A 22944-nucleotide genomic window follows, 5' to 3' on the forward strand; every position below is an offset into this window, starting at 1 on the left:
TATCCTAATCAAGGTATAGCCTTATATATTCTTAGACCTCATTCTGTGTGGCAACAAGGGCTGCTTTGTCTGTGATTTAGTGTGAGAGAAGAATCAGCCATGCAGTTTCAGACCCATTTCCATCCCTGCTCTCCCATCTAATGCTTTACCCTTTGTGGGCTGTCCTCTCACAAATAAAAAGAGTCTTAGAACAAAGATTTTGAAATGTTGGTTTATAGAGGCTATGTCTGAGAAACTTGGGCTCCCCAAGTTGAGTTTTCTAGTCCCTGTCCCAGACTTACTAAGTCAGAATGCAGGAGGGGGTCATGCGTCTTTATCTCAAATCTTCCTAGGGGATTCTTAGAGTCGACCTGGCACTGAACACACGTATTTCCAATTGTTCTCCTTTGGAAGAATAAGTAGTGGTATACAGTTTGGCATTAGTTTCATTGAACCTGATTTTCGATATATTTCAGTATGTTTTAAAAGTAATGCATATTCTTGGATGGACTATGAACTTTATTTGTTTCACCTGAAATATATTCTCAGGATAGTAGCTTTCTAAAAGCCTTTCACACAATCCAAAGTGTTTCTTATCTTAGCCTAATTTCACCATTTATAAGAATAAATACTGAGTCATAGAATTCACAGGTATCTCTAGAGTACATTTCATCAAGTCCCTGTCTAATGTGAAGCAGATGTCTAAAGCATACAGAAGCAATTTCCCTCAAATACTGAGAAAGAATCCAGGAGCCCATTCAGTAGTTCATTACACTGTTTCAATCACTCTGATGATCAATAAACTCTTCTTCACCTCTAACCCAAAGCACCTCTGCTTTACCCCAAGCATTTTTCTTCTTGTTCAAACATTCAAGTACACAAGTAACATTAAAACCATTTCATTGAGGTCTTATGTACTTAATGCACATGATGTGTTTCAAGGAATACAGTTTGTGGAAATTCAGCCAATAAACAATAATAATATAGGCAGCCTAGAGGTGCGGTCCATTGAATACTAATTGAAATAGAATGAAATCAAACTAAAATAAATTTGCTTTAAAATGTGCTTTAGAATGAATTGGGGTCTTCCCGGGATATTTACATGTAGATGGCTGCTGGGTGAGAGAAGGGAACAGTTTTCTGATGCTCTTGTACTTATCCAAAATTTTTGCCTTCTGAATCAGCCAAGTGATATTTCTATTCCCACTCTTGTTTTTTTCCTCCTCCCAAATCTTCTTACCTGCTTGCACATTAATTTTCTTTGATCTCCCAATTAGTGACGGAGAGCTTAACACAAACAGGAAATTAAAGCAAAAGGTCAGTCAGTGTGATTAAGTTCGGACTTAGCATACTCAGTTGTCAATCAATCAAATGATGTAAATAAACTACAGTTTTTCCCATTTTTACTGAATAGAAGTCCTCGACTCTAACTGCACACTGGGATCACTTGGAGAGTTTATTAAAAGTATTAAATCCTAGGACATTGCAGGCAACTTTGATTTGATAGGAAGTAGGGCATACCCATTTTGGGGTATCCTGCTATTCAAAATAAGGTCTGTGGGCCAGAAGACAGAGGCATTACCTGGGAGCTTATTAGAATAGACTAAATCAAAATCTTCATTGATGCAAGATCCCCATGAAAAAGTTTGAAATCTCCCATGTTAAATGATCCAATATATACCCTGTTTCGGGACCTGCGGGTAGAGGTAGTGAAGAGAACCAAAAGACAGTGGGTGTGGGAAGATGGAGGAGGAAGAGGAGGGGGAATGAGATAGGAGAGAAGAAGCATGGCAGAGCCTAAAATCGTGGGAAGAACACTCTTATAAAGACTGCCTACGTTTTGCCTTGTTTATCTTTTACTGGGCAGAGGTCTTTTTGTTTTGTCACTGTAGAGACAGGGCTCTGTTTTGCCTAATTTATGAATGGCCTTTATCCCCCTCGTAACTCACAGAAAGCATCAGTACTGTATGATTAGTAAATAACCAAAGTTCTTTACATAAAATAAATTTGTTCCAGGGTAGTAACTTTAAGTGCGGTTATTGTTATATTTACAGAAAGAATGCAGCCATTGTTTTTTTATCAGTGAGGTACTGATATAATAATGCTACTTACATATCCTTTAATTTTTTGAGATAATAGGTATTATCTCAGCAGTATCCCCTTACTATGGAGTACTTGGTTTCTTAAATTTTACACGTTTGATTCTCATGGATATTTTGAATGAACCCCCTTCCCAATTTCAAGTTTATTCACCCTAATAAAATAAATATTTAACTTTCCAGGTTTTACCTTTTCTATTAAATCACAGTTAGTGATATCCCACCAATGAATAAGCTAGTTAATATTTGACCCAAATATTTTAATGCACCCAAAGAAGCAATTTAGGAAGGATACTAAATACATGGGAAATGCTAATGAAATAATATTCAAGCAAGGATGGAAATTAATATAACCAAAGCAATTATAAGTTAATGCTCCCACAGAGACTGAGTTATCTCATTGATTTCAGGAACTCTTCTGTGTGTGTATGTGTATGTGTGTGGGTGGGTATTTCCATCATAATAAAATATGTGTATAGTCTGATGTGTTTAATTCATAGAAAGTAATGTTTATTAATCAACAAATGCCATTAAATAGATTGTACAGAATGTTTTCTTTCTCAAAACAAATTTTACATAACAATGTGAAAAATGTTAATTATTTCACTTCACTTTTTAGAGATTAAGCATATTTTTTTTGTTTTTGCTCATTTATATTATTATCTAGAAGCAAACACTTCTAAAATATGTTTCATGCTTACTGAACTTTCAAGTGGAGTTAAGATATGTAAACACCATGATGATTGATGTGCTATTTTTGTTGTAGAATGTACCTTACTTTTTACTTTTAAAATAAATTATAGACCATTTATGAAGCAAATCCTGTAATTGTCTCTTAATAATTTTTTTAAAATTAACTTAAATTTAAAAAAATTTAAAGTAATAACTTAGAGGGATATTTCTTTGCATGTCCTTCAAATGGAATGACATATCTAAGGTACAAGTGTCCTGAAAAAATATGAGATACATTGCCACTATATAAAAGAAATAGATTTCTGAAAAATTTAAAGTCAACTCAACACATATGACTCTATTACTTAAAATACATGTCTAAAAGTTTTACAGTATAGTGATTATTATAGAACATAAGATTGTACTGTTATATATTCATCACTTATTATTTTCATATTTAGATAGTGTACTCAATGAAAGAAATCTTAATATCAACATTTTATAAATAATTTAAAACTAAATTTATGGTAAATTATCTTTATAAATATTATCTACACTAATTTTCTCATTTCACAGGAAAGACCAAAGTATATAAACAGAGAGTAAAAACATTTTTGTAAAGTTACCTTTAATCATCATAAAGTTAAAAATAAAAATTAATACTTCAATGTACTTAGATTAAAATATGGTGGGACATGTAGAATATGATAGCTGACTCATTTTGTGCTATTTTCCAGCTGAGCAAATCCTGTTCACTAAAAGCAAATTAATTGACTATACTTTGATAATACATTTCAAATATAGTAATTAGTTTACTTAATATACACATGTTATTTTAATTAGTAGCTCTTGGTACATTAGAAAAAAGTCTTAAATCTGAAAGAGGAATTATATTAAATCTATTCTTTACAAAAGTATTTACTAGAAATGTTTTCTTTATATGGTATTTTTTACTAATTAAGATATCTAGATAAATATACCACTTGGGTAAAATTTAGGAACATTAATGTGAGTACAATATGTGAATACAAAGAGTTAGTAAGTGGATATAATGTATCTGGGTGTATTTCATACATAATGTAGAAGTAATATATATGTATAATGTATATGATATATAAATAAAAATTACATGGATGCCAGGTAGATTTTGGAATATACTAGCAAACAAAATAAATGTAATAAATGAGTTGTTAAGTGTGTTAGATGGTGATCAATGTTATAACAAAGATATAAGAAAGAAAGAAGAAAGGGAAGAGGGAGAGAGGGAAGAAGAAGGGCAGAAAGAAAAAGTGAGAGCTTGAGAGGAAAAGAGGAAGTGAGTCTAAAAGTTCATCAGGAATCAATAGTTTAGAAAAGATTCGGTGTTAAATACAGATAGACTTCACTGAGAAGGTGAGATTTTAGCAAAAACTTAAAAAAGGTAAAGGGGCAGACACAGTTGGCTTATTTTGTAGAATTTTATTCTGGAATATTGATAGAAGAAATTATTTATTTCAAAATTTAATGTTATCCAAGTTGCAAATATAAAATATACTGTCCTTACAAGTACAGACCCAAAATTTTGTTGTTTTTTTAATCTATAAGCTTCTGGTAGGACGTATTACATGACTTTATTTTTACAAAATAAAAATAAGACAGAGGGTGAATCTAAGTACATTTTTAGTGTAAATTCTACTTGATGTTTTTGAGAGTCCTACATAGAGGGTAATATAATCATGTCCAATGGAAGGATTATAGTTCATATTTAAATCTTCTTAATTTTTACCAATATCATCATTATGTTCCATTAGAAGGCATCCAACTGAAAATATGGAGTTATGAAATAATCAATGGCATAATTTAAGGAACACTTAAATCTAATGACAGATAATAATAATAATGTTATTTGCATGTCAATATGCTCTATTGTTTGATATTTTAATATTTGTCTATTTATATTTGTTAGTGCCCTACCTCTTTAATTCTCTACATGTTGTCTTCTTCTCTGATAAGGACATTAAGCCTTAAGTAACAGATATTTACTCTGAGTTGGTTACATCTGACTTATTTATTTACCTGGAGGGGATATTATTTGTTGTGTATTAAGTGCCAAACACTGTGTCAGTTGCCAAAGTTACAGTATGACTAAGACAATATACTTCAATAAATTACACTGGTAGTTTAGTAAGGGGAGCAAACGTGGAAAAAATAAATACAATGTGTTATGATAAGTACAATAATAATATCTAACAGTGTTGAGCACTCTAATAAGGGACATGTTAAGCACTGTATAACCGTATCTCCATCTTCTATCTCTTTAGATAGGCACTAATACAAACTCCATAATAAAAATTTAAAGCAAAATACAGAGTATTTCAAGAACTGGCCTTATCACAGGGGCAGAGTTTGAACACAAGCCTAGGTTTCCATTCCTCATTGACTTCTCTATCAACTTTATCTTCTTGCTTATTCAGAAGCAAGAGTGACAAACTAACTCAGCCTAGAGACGAGTCTAGAAAAGTTTCGGAGCAAAAGGGGTACTTCAACTGAAGCTTATTGAGGAGTATTTGCTAGACGAAGAAACAGGAAGCAATTTTAGCATGAAGGAGTGTTTGTGAAAAGACAATGAGAACCACAGTTGCATGTGATGCAAGGAAACAAGAATCACAGTTGTGTTTGTGTGTGCCTGGATGTGAGAACCACAGCAAGAGAGTGAGAGATGCCAGTACAGATAGAGGTGGTGGTCAATTGATGAAGGATTTTATCTGTTACTAATGGATTATTCCTTTGGTATAGGGATGTCAAGTAAGCTTTATACTATGAAACTGCTGATTTATAGGCAATGGCTTATATTTCAAACCATTCCTTTTAGAGCAGCAGGGAGGATTAATTGGGATCTGAGGAAACTTATAGAAGGCTATGTGATAGTTTAGAGGTTAAGTTTCTAAGAAAAGTTAGAGTAGAGAGGAGAGGCAGTAATGAAGACTTTTATTGCTAGTACTGGATATTTTTGTTAGGTATGACCAGTGATGGTAAGGGGAAAGGAGAAATAGAAAACACATCCCAAATATTTAGCTTAGCTACTGGATGGATGGTGCTGCCATTAGTTGAGACATAGGAACAAAGAAGAGAAATATACCTTGTGGTAGAAGTGTGAAAGTGAGTTACATTCCATTTTCTACATCTTGCATTGTCTAAATGGGGGCTTTTGTAGACAACTAGGAATACATGCTGTAGCTCAATAGAGAATTCAGATCTGGATCTGAAAGTAATCTGCCTATAGGCATTATGCAATGTAAGGGATGAAGATTGCATTCAGGCATGAACCCACAGCGCAAGGAAATTGTCAAGATCAACCAAGACCAATTCTGAAGAACACTAATGTTTATGGTGCAGTCTTGCTATGGAAGGAAGCTTTGAAGAACTAGTCAAAGAGGTGGGAAGAAACAAGACTGAAATGGAAATACAGAAACCAAGAAGTGATATACTATGCATGTCCTGTAAGATTTATGTCTCTAAATACTTAAAAATATATCTCTAATAAGTGAGATTATCAGAATTGTTTCCTTCTATACTATAATTTTGAAGCCCAGCCTATAACATTGTTTTCACAGAAAGTATATGTTGATATTCTGTCAATTGTATTAAAAAATGTTAAAAGACAAGTCCAATGGAAGCTTTTGTTGTATTTAGTACAAATCTGTCCCCTTCCTCCTTTGCTCCCTCACTCCTTTTTTTTCTTTCCTTCCTTTCTTCCTTCCTTCTTTCCCTCCTTCCTTCCTGCAAGAATGTTGCATGCACTCACTCTCTCTCTCCCTCCCTCCCTTTATCCATCTATTTGAGATGAATCATGTAAGATACAATGTGAATCATGTAAAGCTTTATACTTTCCTCTTTGCACTTACTGCTAAAAATCTTAAATTTATTTCTGAGGACACCTTCTCTAGGACCTAATGGTGCACAGTGTGAATCGATTTCATGGCTGACTCCATCTTTCGCAACCTGCCAAAGCATCTCATTCAGTTATTTCAAACTTGATTGTATCTTGCTAAATTGTACGACTTTTGTAAAGCACTGTAGTGTTTGTTGGAACAAGAAAGAACATAGAACCTAATTTATGTGTTAATTTAAAAGGTTTTTGTAGAGTAATATTGATCTGTTGCAGGCTTTATTCAGTAGACGTTTGTTGAATTGAGTCAGTGGTGGGCAATTGTCATTCTAGAGCCCGGCTTTTCTCAACTACTCCAAGTCACCTTAGAAGTCCCTTTGGTGGCTGACTTTGATCAGGGCTTCATATCTGTTTTCTGCAGTGACAAGGACGGTGTGTGCCGAACAATGTGATGGCAGGTGCTACGGACCCTATGTCAGTGACTGTTGTCATCGGGAGTGTGCGGGAGGCTGCTCAGGACCTAAAGACACGGACTGCTTTGTGAGTCTGGGAGCTCTTCCTTTTCTTCCTCTGCTTTCCCTGCCCTCCTGGTGTGACTCAGGCACATTGAATCTTTAACATCTTATTTAAAAGATCTAATTTAACTATTTTAGGATTAAGAACGAATCTCTGCCTTCCTAGAAGTCATGCATTCACTGGGTGGCTATTGAGTAACTAGGATTGTTCTTTGTGTCTTTCTGTTTTAATGTATATCACCAATAAGACTTTTTAGACAATGTGAAGATGAGCATGTTAAGATATCTTTTTAACAACTAATAGCATCTTTCCAAAATTTACAGGGATTATCTGCTTATGTTGTTGCATCATGGAGTCTTCTGAGTAAGGGCACTAGCATTTTATCTCTTAAATGTGAATTTGAGATAACAGCAGACAAATTTATAAATTTCATTATTTTTAATATATATTGTTTATAAACTAATATCATTCTAAAATTATAAGATTTACAAATGCACATTTGAAGCAATTTATATGCTAATCTATGTGATTTTTATTTTAGAAAAGGATATTTTTACTTCCTTAAAATTAACATTTATCACTTGTTGGGGACACTTAATTACATTTTGATATCTCTGATAAAGCCTTTTCTGTTCTTTTGAATGTACAAGCAATTCTGTGAGCTATAGTTAATGTAATTTCATACAACAGAACATTAGCTTCAGTTTAAGTTAAAAATCATAAAATAAGAAGTTGTTTTTTTGTTAAAAATAAACAAGGATTTATTTTTTGTTACCTCTTCTCAACTATCCAAAGAATACACACATATATATTTAAAATAGAGTTGTTGTTTTTTCAAACTGGCATTTAATTCTGGAAATAAGCAAAATATAAATTACAGCTCTTACAATATAATCATTTGTGAATTTTCTTAATGTCACAAGAAATTTAACTTCTCTACCATAATTCTATAGTGAACAAAAAGTATGTATTGCAGAAGTGACTAGTGAGGAAGAAGAAAAGAATATTGAAACATTAAAAATTTAGGGCAGCTGTTCTGCAGCCTTGATCTGAGACCCTTTGCCTGTCTCCAGCCGTGGATTGGAAACTGGATTTGGCGGGTGCTGAACAGGCATTGGGTTAATTCCAAGACAGTAATAACAATAAACACAAACAATACTCATAACTTTCACTACGTGCTTTACGTGGTTCCATTATCACAATAAGTAGAGTGCCAAGTGAGCTTCAGAATTTTCATTTCAATATTTTATGGATTGTTCCTGTGATTCCACTTTGGCATTTGGTACAGAATGTTCAAGAATGCCAGGTCAAGGCCTTGGCATAAGTTACATTGTTTTGTTTGTCTGGGACGTAAATTTGTTTGATTCCTCTGGCTTATGTTCCTTTGTTGCCAAGCAATCTGTGCCCAGCACCGCATAAGTATGTTAGTAAAGCAATTATGAGGACACATGAAGTTTTATAGCCATAAATTAAAACTTACAGAGTTTTCTAGATTGGTTTTTAATAGATTCTTCCTGGAAAGTGTCATCTTAGTGAATAATGTATCATCAGTGATTCTTGTTCTGATTATGCATCTCATAGACCAACGTCAGGGAATTGTCTTGTTTGTGATATAGTGCTTGCTTCAACAACAATTGATGAAGAAAATGTTTTGAGGAAACAGAATAAATTAGTGCTTATTAATAATCATACATACAATTTATGATGACTATAAAATACTACGTAAACTCAAATTAGTTTGCCTTCCAAGGCCTGAATTATCCCTATGAAAGTTTCATATCTTTAATTAAGAGGATTAGTTCATCCACACTTTGTTAATCACAAGTTTTTATGTAGTCATACATATGCTCTAGTTTTATACTAAATACCTCAGTTTCAGGTAGTAAAATTGTTTTTAATTCTTCTTAAAAGCATTTGAACAGTTTAACAAATTGAGGTTTTAATGCATATATATGTCAGTGGGCATGAATTGTTTTACTTGAATTGGTGGCTTTTACCAAATTGTGTGGCATCGTGAAAGAGATCGCGCAGAAAATGGCATCATATTATATAATTATGGGCTAAGTAGAGTTTCTTCACACTTTGGCATTACACACCCTGCATTCACTCTTTGATTAGCCAACTGCCAGAGCCTTTTCCTTGAGTCCAGTTTAAATGGCCATCACACATTTTCTTACTGTACAGTGAGGATGAATGTCACTTAAGGCAACAAACTCTCCAAACACCAGCTTTCATGAGAAAAGTATGCTCTGTAGAATTGTTAATACAGTTATTAGTTATTAGTTCTAGACTCTGAGACTCAACATAAATCCTTTGAATAAGTGTGAGCTGAAATGAATTTTTCTATTAGCTAACTTTAATAATTTAAGCCAGTTTTCAATTTAAAAATGAGTGAATAATTACTAAGCAATTAGAACATCAATAACAATAAATGGCATATTTACTGACATTGGAAACACAGTTTTGTGAAATTGTAGAAGTCCTAAGCAAATTTGAACTTAAAATTAAACACCAATGACTATAAAATTATCAACTTTTTCAGTTTTTATGCAATTGAGGTACACTTAGTAAAGAATACAAACTTCCTTAAAAACTGTTATAGTAATGTTCCTTTAACAAGTATTATTAAGATTATTTAGAATTGAAATTAATATTTGCTGTGTTGCAGGCCTGCATGAATTTCAATGACAGTGGAGCTTGTGTCACTCAGTGTCCCCAAACTTTTGTCTACAATCCAACCACCTTCCAGCTGGAGCATAACTTCAATGCAAAGTACACTTATGGAGCGTTTTGTGTCAAGAAATGCCCTCGTAAGTAACAGGAAAAGAAAAGCCAAATTAATTATGTCATTATTTAAAAGCAAAAGAATTTTGGGGAAATCAACTATAACTTGAAACTTGTCACGATATCATGAATTACTGGGGCATGGGAACTATTTAAATTCAAAAAATTAAAGTGATTGATCCAAAGTTTCAGAAAAGGACTGGTATGTTTGAGGTTAGAGTGCAGTCTCATTGACTTACAAACTCACTACATTCTCTGTATAGCATTGTTTTACCACATGATGCTGTTTCTCAGAAAAGTGATTAGTTTTGTTGCAGCAAGCTACATAATGAAGTATGCTTATAATACCAATGAATCTTTACCTAAAATTATTTCTGATTACTTATTTGTAAAGAATATATAATGTTAAAGTTTTAAAATCAACTCTAATAGTAAACAGTAACAATAGATCAGAAGGGCATAAGAAGAGTTCTTTACCAAGTCAGTAACTCATTCTGGGGCTTTAACATGACCAGCTTAAATTTCATCAAGAATTCACTAAAATGTGTCCTGAAACTTGCTTGAATCATTTTCTTTGCTTGGAATGACCAATGGGACATTTCTTCAATGTTTTATCTGCTGGCAAGGCTGAAATATCACTACATTTGTTCACATACTCATTTAAAAGAAGAAGGCTCCACAATCTATAGCATATGGAGGGTATGGCTTCCTTGGCTTAGTGCATGTGATGGTGCCGGGAGTGTGACAGGTGGGATTAGGGTACCTATGGGTTGTGTCTTTGCCCACTTTGGCAATGGTATTCTAAATAAACCATTTAGCTTTTTATTTCCTCCTCTTCAAGATGCTGATGGTAATAATCTTATCTTCCCTCATTTTCCTAGAATCATTATAAAGATCAAAGAGATAGGGAATAAGGATCAGAGAGATAATATACAAAAACAAGTTTTTGGATACAATGACAATTCTAGCCATTATTATTAAAAATGTTACATAAGTTAAAGGAATCATTATATATATATACTATGTATATATAGTGTATCATTTTATATATTTAAGAAAGTCATTATATATGTATACACACACACAACTCTAGGACAGTAGAGATTTTTCTATTCTAAACACTTTAATATTCAAACTTATGTTCCTGATCTAATAACCTTTTATCTAAGCTTACCCTTTTTCTCACCATCTAGTATGTTTACAAAATTGGGGGCTTGAAAGTATTGTAAAATGGAGCCAGATGATGAAATTTTTCTTTTTCTTAAACAAATATTTTCCTATTTGACTACCTTCAAATTATGGTGCCTTGCCCTAAAGATAGTCAAAACTGTGCTTCATTTTTGTTTGTTTGCTTTGGGGCTTTTGTTTTTGTTTTCCTTTCATTCAAGTCCTGGGGTTGAGGTCCAGAGTTTGGGCTTGGGTGGAGGAAGTACCAGAAAATCTGGACTGGGGAATTCATCTTCTCTTTACTATACCCTTTACACTGACTCACCTGAAGGCTCTTAAGTTATAAATTGTGACAAGTGGCTAAACACTGAACGTGAGTTTGTGAAATTGCATGCCCAGTTACCTTAGATACGGTAACTCATAAACTTCCTTTCCTGTGTTAGTTTAGGTTTATAAAATCAAAGACTAATTTAAAACACTTCAGTATTTATTTAAAATTCAAATCTTTGATGGATTTTGCTCATAAAGCATGGTAGCTGAACAAAGATATTTAGCTTCTAAATACTGCTCTATAATCCCTAATCTGAAATTCTGAAATTCACAAACTCCAAATAGTAAATATTTTTTTGACACTCATTTGCCTTTAGAAACTGACCCTAACTCACAGGAAACTATTAATAATCTTTATTTATTTTACTTGGCATAAATTACTGCAAAAGTGTGGAATAAGTGGTATCCTAAAGACCTTGCAGAAAGGATGGGTATGTGTTACACAGTTTACATACCGGCTGCTGGTTGGGTTCCCCTGAGACAGAGATTAGGTTGTCAAGGCGTGTTCTCAGAATCAAGACCCATGGGGAAAGGAAGGCAAGTGTCATCAGGCTGCGATGCCCTGTTAACCAAGTGCCTTGTTTCATGGTGGATGCCCCCTGGTAGGTTAGGTTTTAATTTGGAATACAAGCATCTTCACGCGTCCTTCCCACTCTCATGGATTCATACACATCGCTCTTCCCCAGACTCCCCTCAATTCCACATTCCCTAGCATTTCTTTCCCCAGGGCAAGCACCGTTCATGAGTTCACATTTATTCTAAGCTTAGGTTGCTTTCATGCAAAGTAAATGATCATTTACACTCCCCAAAACTGTGCCCATTAGTAGGATTTTTCCTGTCACTACCTTTCAGTTGCACTCCTTGGTGAGGCCACACAGAGAAGCTGTCATCTATTTTCAGCTACTTGCATTCATATACCAAGCTTAGTGTTGGTCCTTCTTCATCAGCTTGTCATCAATGCCCTCTCTTTGTCCTCACTCAGTCACAGAGTCACAGGCCTGAGCTGAGTGGGAGGAGCCAGTGCAATGGTAGCTGATGTGGAGTTCTGGACCAAATGTTTAAGTAGTTTCCTTGTGTCTCTGCCAGAGCTCATATTCAATCCCAGTCTCTTGTTTCCATCTTGCAATGAATTTATGGTGGGACTGTCCAACATTATGACATTATGATTCTAATAAAATTTTGTTTTGGAGGGGCAAGCCTGGCGACAAGGACAAAGATCCATGATTAGGTTTTCTGTTTCTACCATGAGCAGGAGCATGTCAGGAGCTGTTTTTTTCCAATGGTGTATAATTTATGCTGCAGATGGTGTGGCTCAGCTCAAGAATCCTAGGGGTCTCTGATGTGATTTTCCAATTGGCACTTGCCATAACTCCACATGGTGTGTTTTCCCATCATATATCCTTCTAATATCATAGTGCCTCTTGCATTTTGTGACCCAAGTATTAGCACTGCTTGCACCCCAGCCTGGACTTGTACCATATGCCTTTCCTGCTCTGGGTCCCCTTCAAGGCCAGATGCCTTCCATACTACTGAATACCGAGCCAGAAGCAGTGATCTCAGACACGGAAGGATGCGGCTTTTAAAACCCAAACTGGCCTGGTAGGCATTGTGTGTTTCCTTGATTATAGGAGACTCTACATGCCATAATTTGACCTTTTCTTGGGAGACAATGTTCTGGGATACTCCAGATCACCAGACCCCTAAACACTTGACTAATATGTCAGGTAACTAGATGTTCCTGGTTTATTTTGACCAGCTTTCTTAATAGTGTCCTTTCAAACTTTATTCTGTTTTATCATATAAAGTTATAGGACAGTTTCTATGGGTCTCCATTGAAAGATGGAACACATTTTAAATATCTTCTCCTGGATATGAAGTGCACTCTCTTGATCGAAGGCAGTTTAACTTCAACTTGATTTGTGCTTCGTGTAACTTGAAGTATTTTAGACTTCTGACTTGCATCATGACATGAAATGAAGTGGAACTATTGAAAAACACAAACTAAATGTCATGTAGTTTCCTAAGTCTATAAAAGAAATTTACTCAATCTCAGGGGGCCATGCAGGATATGGAGCTGTAGTCAAGCAAGTCCTAGTTGTTAAACATGCTGCCTTAAAATTTGAATATGGGTGTTTCTAGATGCTGTTTCACGCTGAGATATTCAGACAGATGGTTATTTGAGAAAAAGAGACATACATGCTATCAATGATGGTAATCATTTTTACACCGTAAAATATCTTGTTTAAATGTGTTTGCGGAACATCAACGTTATTGCTAATTTTACCTTTTTTATCAGATAACTTTGTGGTCGATTCCAGTTCTTGTGTGCGGGCCTGCCCTAGTTCCAAGATGGAAGTAGAAGAGAATGGGATTAAAATGTGTAAACCTTGTACTGATATTTGTCCAAAAGGTGAGTGATGGCTGAACTTATTCTGGCTGGAAAAGGAGCCCTATAACAAGTTTTTAATTTAGTTTTTAATGGAGAGACAAAGTTCACCTCTCAGACCATACCACCACTTCCACAGCAAAACCTCCCGATCCAAACTTTTCCATGACTTTGAATAGCTCTCAAAATTACCCACTATTGTAACAATGTCTATTATTGATTTTAGACGAAAGATGCTAAACTAATCCAGATAAAACTCACGAGTTTACTTCGATAGGAACTTAGAAATAAAATTGCACTTTATTATATATGCAGCAAATCTTGAATCTAGAAATTTATGAGCTAAACAAGGGTTCATGCAATTAATTTAACATCAAACACACATATCAATTGCTTGCCAATGTATGCAAAATGATCGGCTATGTATAAAAAAGGGTAGAAAGAGAAATGCAACATGACATGTACTCTCCAGGTCTAAAAAAATATTTTGAAACACAAGCTATATGAAATGGCAAGGACATTTACCATAAATGTGGCAGATAATTTATGTTTTAGAATTTTAGTGGAGGAAGAAATAATTTACAGCTATGGTGCTCAAATTCCTCACCAGAATTAAATTTATTTAAATAGGACAAAAGTGCAGTTCAAATTTTTCTAATATTATTAAGCTTTTCAAAGCAATAGGAGTGTCTTATAAAGGTACACTTTGGACTTACGTTAAACTGTATTCTCTCCCCCCCCCCCCCCCCACGCACTCAGACATGCTGTTGTTGTTTTTTTTTTAAATAGAACTTTCAGAAAATATAATACTTAATTTAAGTATAAACATTTGAATGGCTCTTTTTCCTGATTATGTGAGCTCAACTCACATCATTAGCACTCTTTTTCATATATATTCTTAACTAGCCAAGTGTATTTAAAACTGCAGGTTATAGACCATTATTAGGCTATGAAATTAGTGTAGGTGACCAGCATTAAAAAGCATGAAGGCATTATTTTAGGGTGGATTAAAAATGAGGTGACTTTATGTAGTAAGAGCAAGTTCTGATTACTGAAAGTATTGTTTTAGTTATGCATCTGTTATGTGTATATATGGAGTTTTGATACAAAATATAATTCTTATGAGTCATGGGCACTAGACGATAGTACAGGAATACTATTTTAAAGCAGGCCAAGTAGTAAGGGTTGCAGGGATGAATTATGACATAATGTTAGAAACCAATTTATTTCTTATGATAATATTTTAATTTTATAGTGAAAGATAATGTTATTTTATAATGAAAATGCAATGATTTGTTGACTGGAAACGTTTCTCAGTATCCTGACTGTGAATCTTGTTTCTCCAGCTTGTGACGGCATTGGCACGGGGTCACTGATGTCAGCTCAGACTGTGGATTCCAGCAACATTGACAAGTTCATAAACTGCACCAAAATCAATGGGAATTTGATCTTTCTTGTCACTGGTATTCATGGGTCAGTATTAAACTTTTGCAGAAAATTATTTTACAAAGTTTAGACAAAGCTTAAGCACATCTTTAGCTTTGTTTGCTGGATTCCCTGTGACCCAGAGGAGTTCAAACACACATTAACGCTCTTCTCCAACAAAATCAAACGCCGTATTTCACCAGCGGTGATGGTAAACCAAAGTTTGGGATACATCCAGATGATGAGATTAGTGACTACAGAGATTTAAAAATATAAATTTATATACAAGCCAATGTATTTGCAAGACATTCTCATTAAATCTCTAGATTTCAGCAAGCTTGATATATTTTTAGATATGATTAGGGAAACAATATCAACAGGTAAGGTGAGAAATTTCATTCAAATTTCTAAACAATTAGTTTAAAGCAACATAAATTAATATGCCTTAAAAAATGTATCTCACAAAAAGCAAATCAGGAAGTTGAAATTGTCCTGATCCTCCAGAACTTCCTTTTTGCCATCACATGTATTTATCTCTTTTTTCCTAAGGTTGGAAAGTTAGTGCTGTTGTAAGGGATCTATAAAATGAATTGCATTTTAGCAATAAAAATTGTAACATTTTCTGGGCTCCTTCATTAGAAACCACCTGCTGGTTTTAACCAGGAACACAACTCAGTTTATAGTCTTTCAATTGCAATAAAAATGTCAATAGTTTTACTTCATATTTTATCTATTTGTCTATATTACTGCTTAATCCCTAAATATTAGTGCAATGGGCTACAGATAAAGAATATCACTCATATTTCAGTTCAAAATCTTACTCTAAACATATATCATATTATTTCTAGAAGCCACATAATTGAACACATTTTGAATAAATATACCCTACTAGAAATAGTAAGAGAAATAGAACAGAATGTTTCTTTATATTCAAATAAATTACTATAGGTATTGTTCCATAAAATATTTATTTACTTTAAAATGTAGCTTTTAATGTGGGTCTAAGCTAGCTACTCTAGTAGTATGTATATATTTTCTGTCCCACATATGTTATATTTGGCCCATGTAGTATTTTTTTAAAGATCAAGATTTCTAAATTCTTTTTAAAAATATGTGGACTTGGTTACTCTTAGCCCACAATTTTACATGGCAACAATGTGTTCAGGTGAGATAGTGCTCACCATTTTGTAAGGGGACGCCTTCAATCAAATTTACCTTAGTCCCCATTGGCTCTTTGAATCCATTTGCATTGATATCATTGTCCCGTTGGCCATTGGATAGGAGACCTGAGTTGATACTTAAGTGCCTCTATATAATTCAATGTATATATGTCACTTAGTAAAACAATATATTAATATTTTAACTTTTAAAAACCAAGTATCACCAGGAATGACAGATTATATCATGTTACCATTGCCTTCTGAGAAATAAAGCATAGCCACTCAATTCACATTGCCTGATTGCACCTGGATATAATAAATGAATTAGCCTGAGTTTATCAGCATGGGGAGAGATTTGAAAACAGCCTCGTGCACTGTACTACACAAGTGGTTTGCATCCCAGTCAGGCCAATGTCCATCTCTTATGCTTTAAGCATTTTAATATTTCCTTTTTAATTGTGAAATAAAAATCATAGATAAGAATACCCATATACATATGTATACAAGTTTATAAACTGATTTTATTTATCCAATTGGAATGTAAAGAAGAAATAAAAAAAATGTTTAATTTATAGCACAATAGTGCCATTGCTAGAAATAGACGAGGTACTCTTATTTCTTTATTTAGAATGAGAGCCGTGGGCCAAACTCAGAGTTTAGGGTTACCCATAGGAATAATAACAACCTTTTAATGCTGTCATGTTCAACATTGTTCATGTGCATGTGCTTTGAGCAACAAAACGCTCACCAAAAAAGCATGTCCATACTGTGTCAGGTATTTAGATGACAGTCTGTAATGATGTTACACAATGGAAATGTGATAATGAGTTCAGTGAAAACATAGATTTCAATGCAACTGTGAAAATCTGTTTCTCTGTCTTTACACTGAGCTTTATATCGGATCACCAAACACAATGACAGAATCGATATAATGTTCTTACTCATGGCTCTGAATATAGCTAAGAAATTCCTCGATTTTATAATTCTATGGATTTCAAGTGTCTGTAGAATGAAAATCACTAGAGGTACTCAGAAGATGGTAAGTGGAATTCTGTCAACTTATTTTATGACGGTCCTGCATCTCTAAAATTAAGTATATAAAATTTTTGTGGTCCATTGGGCTTCATGTGAACAGTCCAGATTTTATTAATGCCTGGTCTGGTGACCTGCACATGTTCTCAGTAAAAGTTTGGACTGACCTCATTATTGTGGGCTTGCCCTGAATTTTTACTATTTCTCAATTAAGTCAGAATATTTTATTATTATCAGAGTTCTTCTATACACTGCTTTTCCTCAAGAAAACAATTGTGGAAAGTTCATTCTCCTACTGTCGTGCTGACATTTCTTCTGAATATGAAAGTCTTTACCCATAAAATACAGTAACAACAAGCCCTGAGTGGTGTGGCTGTGGGTTGGGCATAAGCCTGCAAACCAAAAGGTCACCTGTTTGATTCCCGGTCAGGGCACACGCCCGGGTTGCAGGCCAAGGTCCCCGCTGGGAGTGTGAAAGAGGTAACCAGTTGATGTTTCTCTCCCTATCTTTCTCACTCTCTTCCCCTCTGCCTAAAAATAAATAAATAAAGTATTTTTAAAATAACATGAGTTTTCCAGGAAGGCAAACAATTTTTTGGCCTCATGTTCATTGAAAGCATAGTTATTCATTTTATGCATCATCAGTTATGAATAGAGCAAGTTTTTCCAGAACATTTAATTTCAACACCAAGCTTTTGAGGTATCTTCATGTCACACTGAGGAAAATATTCATTGTTTATGTGTGAATTTCAGAGGAATTCATTTATAGTGTTTCTCCAAGCCCTCCATAACTCTCCAGGTTAAACTGGTTGCACAATAGTATATCGACAGTACTTCTTACTTTAAAACAGTAATTTAATCAACCAAAGGTATTTTTTTCCCCTTGAAAGACATGGGATGGTTCACAGTATAAAAGAACATGTTAATGAATCAAGTGGAGAGAGCTACCGCTACAAGGTGGTTCCATATATCATGGTGCTCAAACTAATAGTTTTTTTACAAGACTCTAAGGCCAGGATAAATAAATGCCGATGGATTCAGACTCAAATTCTCAGAAAATAGGCCATATGCCTATCTGTCAGGGGATTGTGGGTCACTTCGATTGATAGCCTTGTTAAAACTGCATCCAGTGGATCACTATGCCCTAGTGTTTATTCCCTATACATGAAAGAAGGCTTCTGAAGGTTGGTAAAGCAGCGGACCTCCTAACACAGACACAGACAACAGCATGGCGGTTGCCGGACGGAAGCGTTGGGGGTAGTAAAAGATAATGGGGGTCAAATATATGGTGATGGGAGGTTTTATGATGTATCATAAAATTGCAGATTTGAAACTTATATAATTTTATTAACCAATAGCACCCTAATATATTTTAAAAGTAATGTTAAAACAAATATGTATGTATGTATATGCATATATATATATATAGTGCAAATCAAAAAACAATAGATGCCCACAACTAGAATAAAACTGTTTGCTCGCTACAGGTGGATACATGCTTCTTAAAAAGCTTAAGTTCAGCGTTCTTAGAATGTCTGATCTTTCTAGAAGTGGTCATTGAATAGATCCAATTTTTTCTGAAGGGTACATATTAATATGAGGTCTCTGCTTGGGATAGCACAGAATGCCTTTTAATGTAATAAAGCATTTAAAAATACTTTATATTCCTTAAAAACTGGAAATTTTGCTTTAATTACTGAGAAATTTGGTGTTATGTGCTGTGTTTATGCTGGGTTAATATTCAAGTGTGCAGTTATTTCATATGGTCAGTATATACTACATGAAGAAATGTTCTTAAGATGAAAACCTCTGAAAAATTTATTAAACATTTAATTTTAAAAGATATTTTATGTTTATTTTTGGAAGACAGAACATCTCTCTCTGTATATACATCAAAAACATTATTTATAAAAATATATGTATGCATTAGAAAATGACTTTTAAAATCTTCAAATTTACAACACCTTTTGAGAATTAATAAATTAGTTGTAAATTTTGTTTTTAAATGTTGGTGTGATTTATATAGATGTGAGCAAATACAACTGTGTTATAAAAATGAATATAAATAAACCAAAAGGAACAGGATTGCTCTAAACAATTCATATGAAGAGTAACTTTTACACAATGTTATAAATAGTATGAAAATTTGCTAACAGATAAATGTAAAGACACAGCAAATAAAGGTGACTTCTCTTGTTTGTTTTGATCCTTCCTAGGAAATTACAAGTGCTATTTGCAATTTAGAGTACCTGGAGGAGCCTAGAAGACAATGTCCTCACAAACTTAATTTATGTGCAGAGTATATGTTCCCAATTAAGAATAAACATTTAAAGCAAAATGAAATAAAGTGGTTCGTAAATGGACTTGCTCTTTTTGGATGTTTCTTTGGTATAGTCAATGAGAATTATTTCTGTAAATCTAGAACAGCATGTGATGAAGAACTGATGCTCTGTGTCATTTAATAGTCCTCTAAGCACCTTTTAGTTACCCTCTAATCTAAGCTAGAAAAATTTAGACAGACATTGCTAAACTTCCTACTGATAATTAAAATTCAATTTAAATAAAATAATGTCACATTTTTTATATTCGTGTTCCTTTATTTAATTTTAAATCTAACTGCTTCTCTCCTTGGTTTTCTAGGGACCCTTACAATGCAATTGAAGCCATAGACCCAGAGAAACTGAATGTCTTTCGGACAGTTCGAGAGATAACAGGTAATTTTTAAGTGTAATTGTTGGACTATTAGCTATGTGATTTTTTTTTTGTTTTCTTGAAAATATGACATAGTATTGGAATCATAAACTCATTTGTAAATTCTAGTCTACTCCTTAACATTTGTGTATATTTTGAAAGCCCACAGAACTTAAAAGGTAAAATATCCTTGAAATTTTGATGTTACTATTTTTGCAATTGTCAACTAATCTTTGAAACCATGTTTTTTCTTCTTACTTTTTCACAAGGGGTATTATAGAGCATGGGTAATGTGTAGTATTCATCAAACACATTTATAGAGCACCCAATATCCTCAGGACTGTTACAGTAGCTGATATGGGCTCATAAACATAAATTAAACATGGATTTGCTATTAAAGAATGCAAGATCAAATGAGGAGGATTAGGTATATATATATATATGTGTATATATATATATATGTGTATATATATATATATATATATATGCCTTAGAATGCAAGATAGAAAACTGTCATAAGTGTATAGATGAAGTGCTAAAGGATTTCAGAGAAATTGAAATTGTATTTTTTCTTTAGTTAGACTAAACATTTTACTTTTGAAAGACTAAATTAAATTAAAATTATTTAAATAGTTTAACATATACAAGTCTATAATTCCGTCTTTCTGAGAAACATAGATTCTTGGTGCTCATTGTGTTTTGATATTCTTATCTATGGAGTATTGTAGACCTGGAACTTTGGATAACACACTCAATTTTGGAAGAAGTATGACATAGAATGGTTCAAAAGTAGGAATATTCATTGCCCTTCTATTTATATTTTAACATATTTTCATTATATTTCTAGAATATTCAGTATTATACATGATTACTAAGACAGTGACATTCTGAATTTTTCTACTGTCTTACTCTTTTGTAGGTTTCTTGAACATACAATCATGGCCCCCAAACATGACTGACTTCAGCGTTTTCTCTAACCTGGTGACCATCGGTGGAAGAGTACTCTATAGGTAAGCTTATATGTTCAAAGATGTAGGTCTCCCAGATTTCAAGAGCAGCATCACGCTTATGTACGTCAAAACTATCAGCCTCATTAATGCACTTACTCTACAAATATCGGGATTCTATTTTCAATTCCAAATGTGAGCTCAGTGACAAGTACCCCAGTTGTGCTTAAAGTATAGAGAATACAGAGTTTGATTTTTCAACTATCTATTATTATAGTAATATTAATGTTTTACAGGTATGAAGCACATGATATAAACCACAAAATTAAACCTTTTTGATCATATATTATTATAATTAAAAGATATGACTTAGAAATGGCCCAGATGCATGAGATACAAATGCCATACCAGGAAGTTCTCACTTTATCTCTGGTGTTGTCATTTAAACCAAACATCATAAAGCTTATGTTTCAAGAATTGGTCCACAACGCTACATGCAGTGCTAGTGAAAATAAACAGACAACTCAGAGCTCAGAAGGTCGCTTTTCTAATCGTCTGATGTCAATATTTTAATTCATATAATAAAAATAGAGTTAATATTTATTAAGCCACTGCTTTTATTTCAGATTATATGTGTATGAAATTCTTATTTATGTTAAAAGCTGATTTACATAAGGATGTTTTAATTTAATTTTATGTTTAAATATAAATGCTGTTTAAATGTCAGTATTGTCATGAAATAATATATAATAATATATTACAGAAAATCCATTGAATTTTGTTATTAAAACAGGTATATCTGTAACAGGTTTTAAAATATAAAGGGAAAAATGTTACTAAAAGTGATAGTTCAGGGATACACTCTAGTCAAGAGCTATATGCCACCAATTTTTACTATCCATTGAATAAAATGTTACACATCTACCAAGGAATCGTTATGCTCACATTGTAATCAACAAATCAAGGTGGTTACAACGGAAGCAAGGATTTGGGAGAACAAATTACATCTCAGTTGAGTACTAACATACACACATAAGATAAATGTATATTTTTATCTGTTTATAAATATGTATATATTTATCTATTTATAAAAAATATATATATATATATTTATCAGATTACACCGATGTCATTCAAACCATTCTTGTTATATTAACAATGGTTGGACTTATTCTGAACAGACCTTTATTATGAATGTGTGTGTGTGTGTGTGTGTATGTTTAGATTTATAATTAAAATGAAAGGGGACAGCTTAAATCTCCAAATCATGTTCATTAGTTGATTGGGATGTGGGGATCACATTTATTCTTCAGAGAATGGAAAAAGCATTTAACTACAAAAATATGGACTATGTTGAAATAAAAACAATTTCCTTGAAATGATCGTTTGTTTCCACAGTATAGTTGTTTAACTTTTAGAGGAAAGATCTTTCCCCAGTCACTCAAACCTTCTGAGTATGATTATTTTGTAAAATTTACATTTAATTTCATTCTTCTCTTTAATGTTTAATATATACTACCTTTATTTATACCTTCTTTCATTATTACTATTATATGTTTGTTTCTGAATAAATTAAAGCTAAATATCAAAAGCATTCTCTGTGATATTTACCTTTGGAAAACATTCTAATTTTTGAAATAGATTATAATTAATATCTCAATTTAGGGAGGCAAAATCATTCTGTATACATTGATTTAATTATTTAAACTTACCACAAGGATTTTATCCTTGAGGAACTTAATATTTTACAGGTAGAGGGAATGTTAGTGAGCACATATGTTGGTGGTAAATATGTAGACAGAGAGGTCATTGATATTCATACTTCTAAAAATTTACCTTTTTCTTCACTTGTAAAACTACCAGCATGCAGTATGTAAAAATTTGTATT

At 33.4% G+C, this 22944-nt stretch overlaps 1 protein-coding gene across 1 annotated transcript in view; it reads left to right on the forward strand.

Annotated features, from left to right (window-relative positions):
- Window positions 1-22944, forward strand: part of ERBB4 (erb-b2 receptor tyrosine kinase 4) — a 994125-nt gene that overhangs the window by 695854 nt on the left and 275327 nt on the right. Inside the window, exons 6-11 of the mRNA XM_054585691.1 lie at window positions 7040-7158; window positions 9803-9944; window positions 13712-13825; window positions 15148-15274; window positions 20059-20132; window positions 21029-21119. Of these exons, the coding sequence (XP_054441666.1) occupies window positions 7040-7158; window positions 9803-9944; window positions 13712-13825; window positions 15148-15274; window positions 20059-20132; window positions 21029-21119 (667 nt within the window). The remainder of the gene's footprint in view (window positions 1-7039; window positions 7159-9802; window positions 9945-13711; window positions 13826-15147; window positions 15275-20058; window positions 20133-21028; window positions 21120-22944) is intronic.

The sequence above is a fragment of the Pteronotus mesoamericanus genome, unplaced genomic scaffold (assembly GCF_021234165.1).
Source record: "Pteronotus mesoamericanus isolate MK-2021 breed Mesoamerican mustached bat unplaced genomic scaffold, CSHL_Meso_final contig_90, whole genome shotgun sequence".
In the NCBI taxonomy this organism is placed as follows: domain Eukaryota; kingdom Metazoa; phylum Chordata; class Mammalia; order Chiroptera; family Mormoopidae; genus Pteronotus; species Pteronotus mesoamericanus.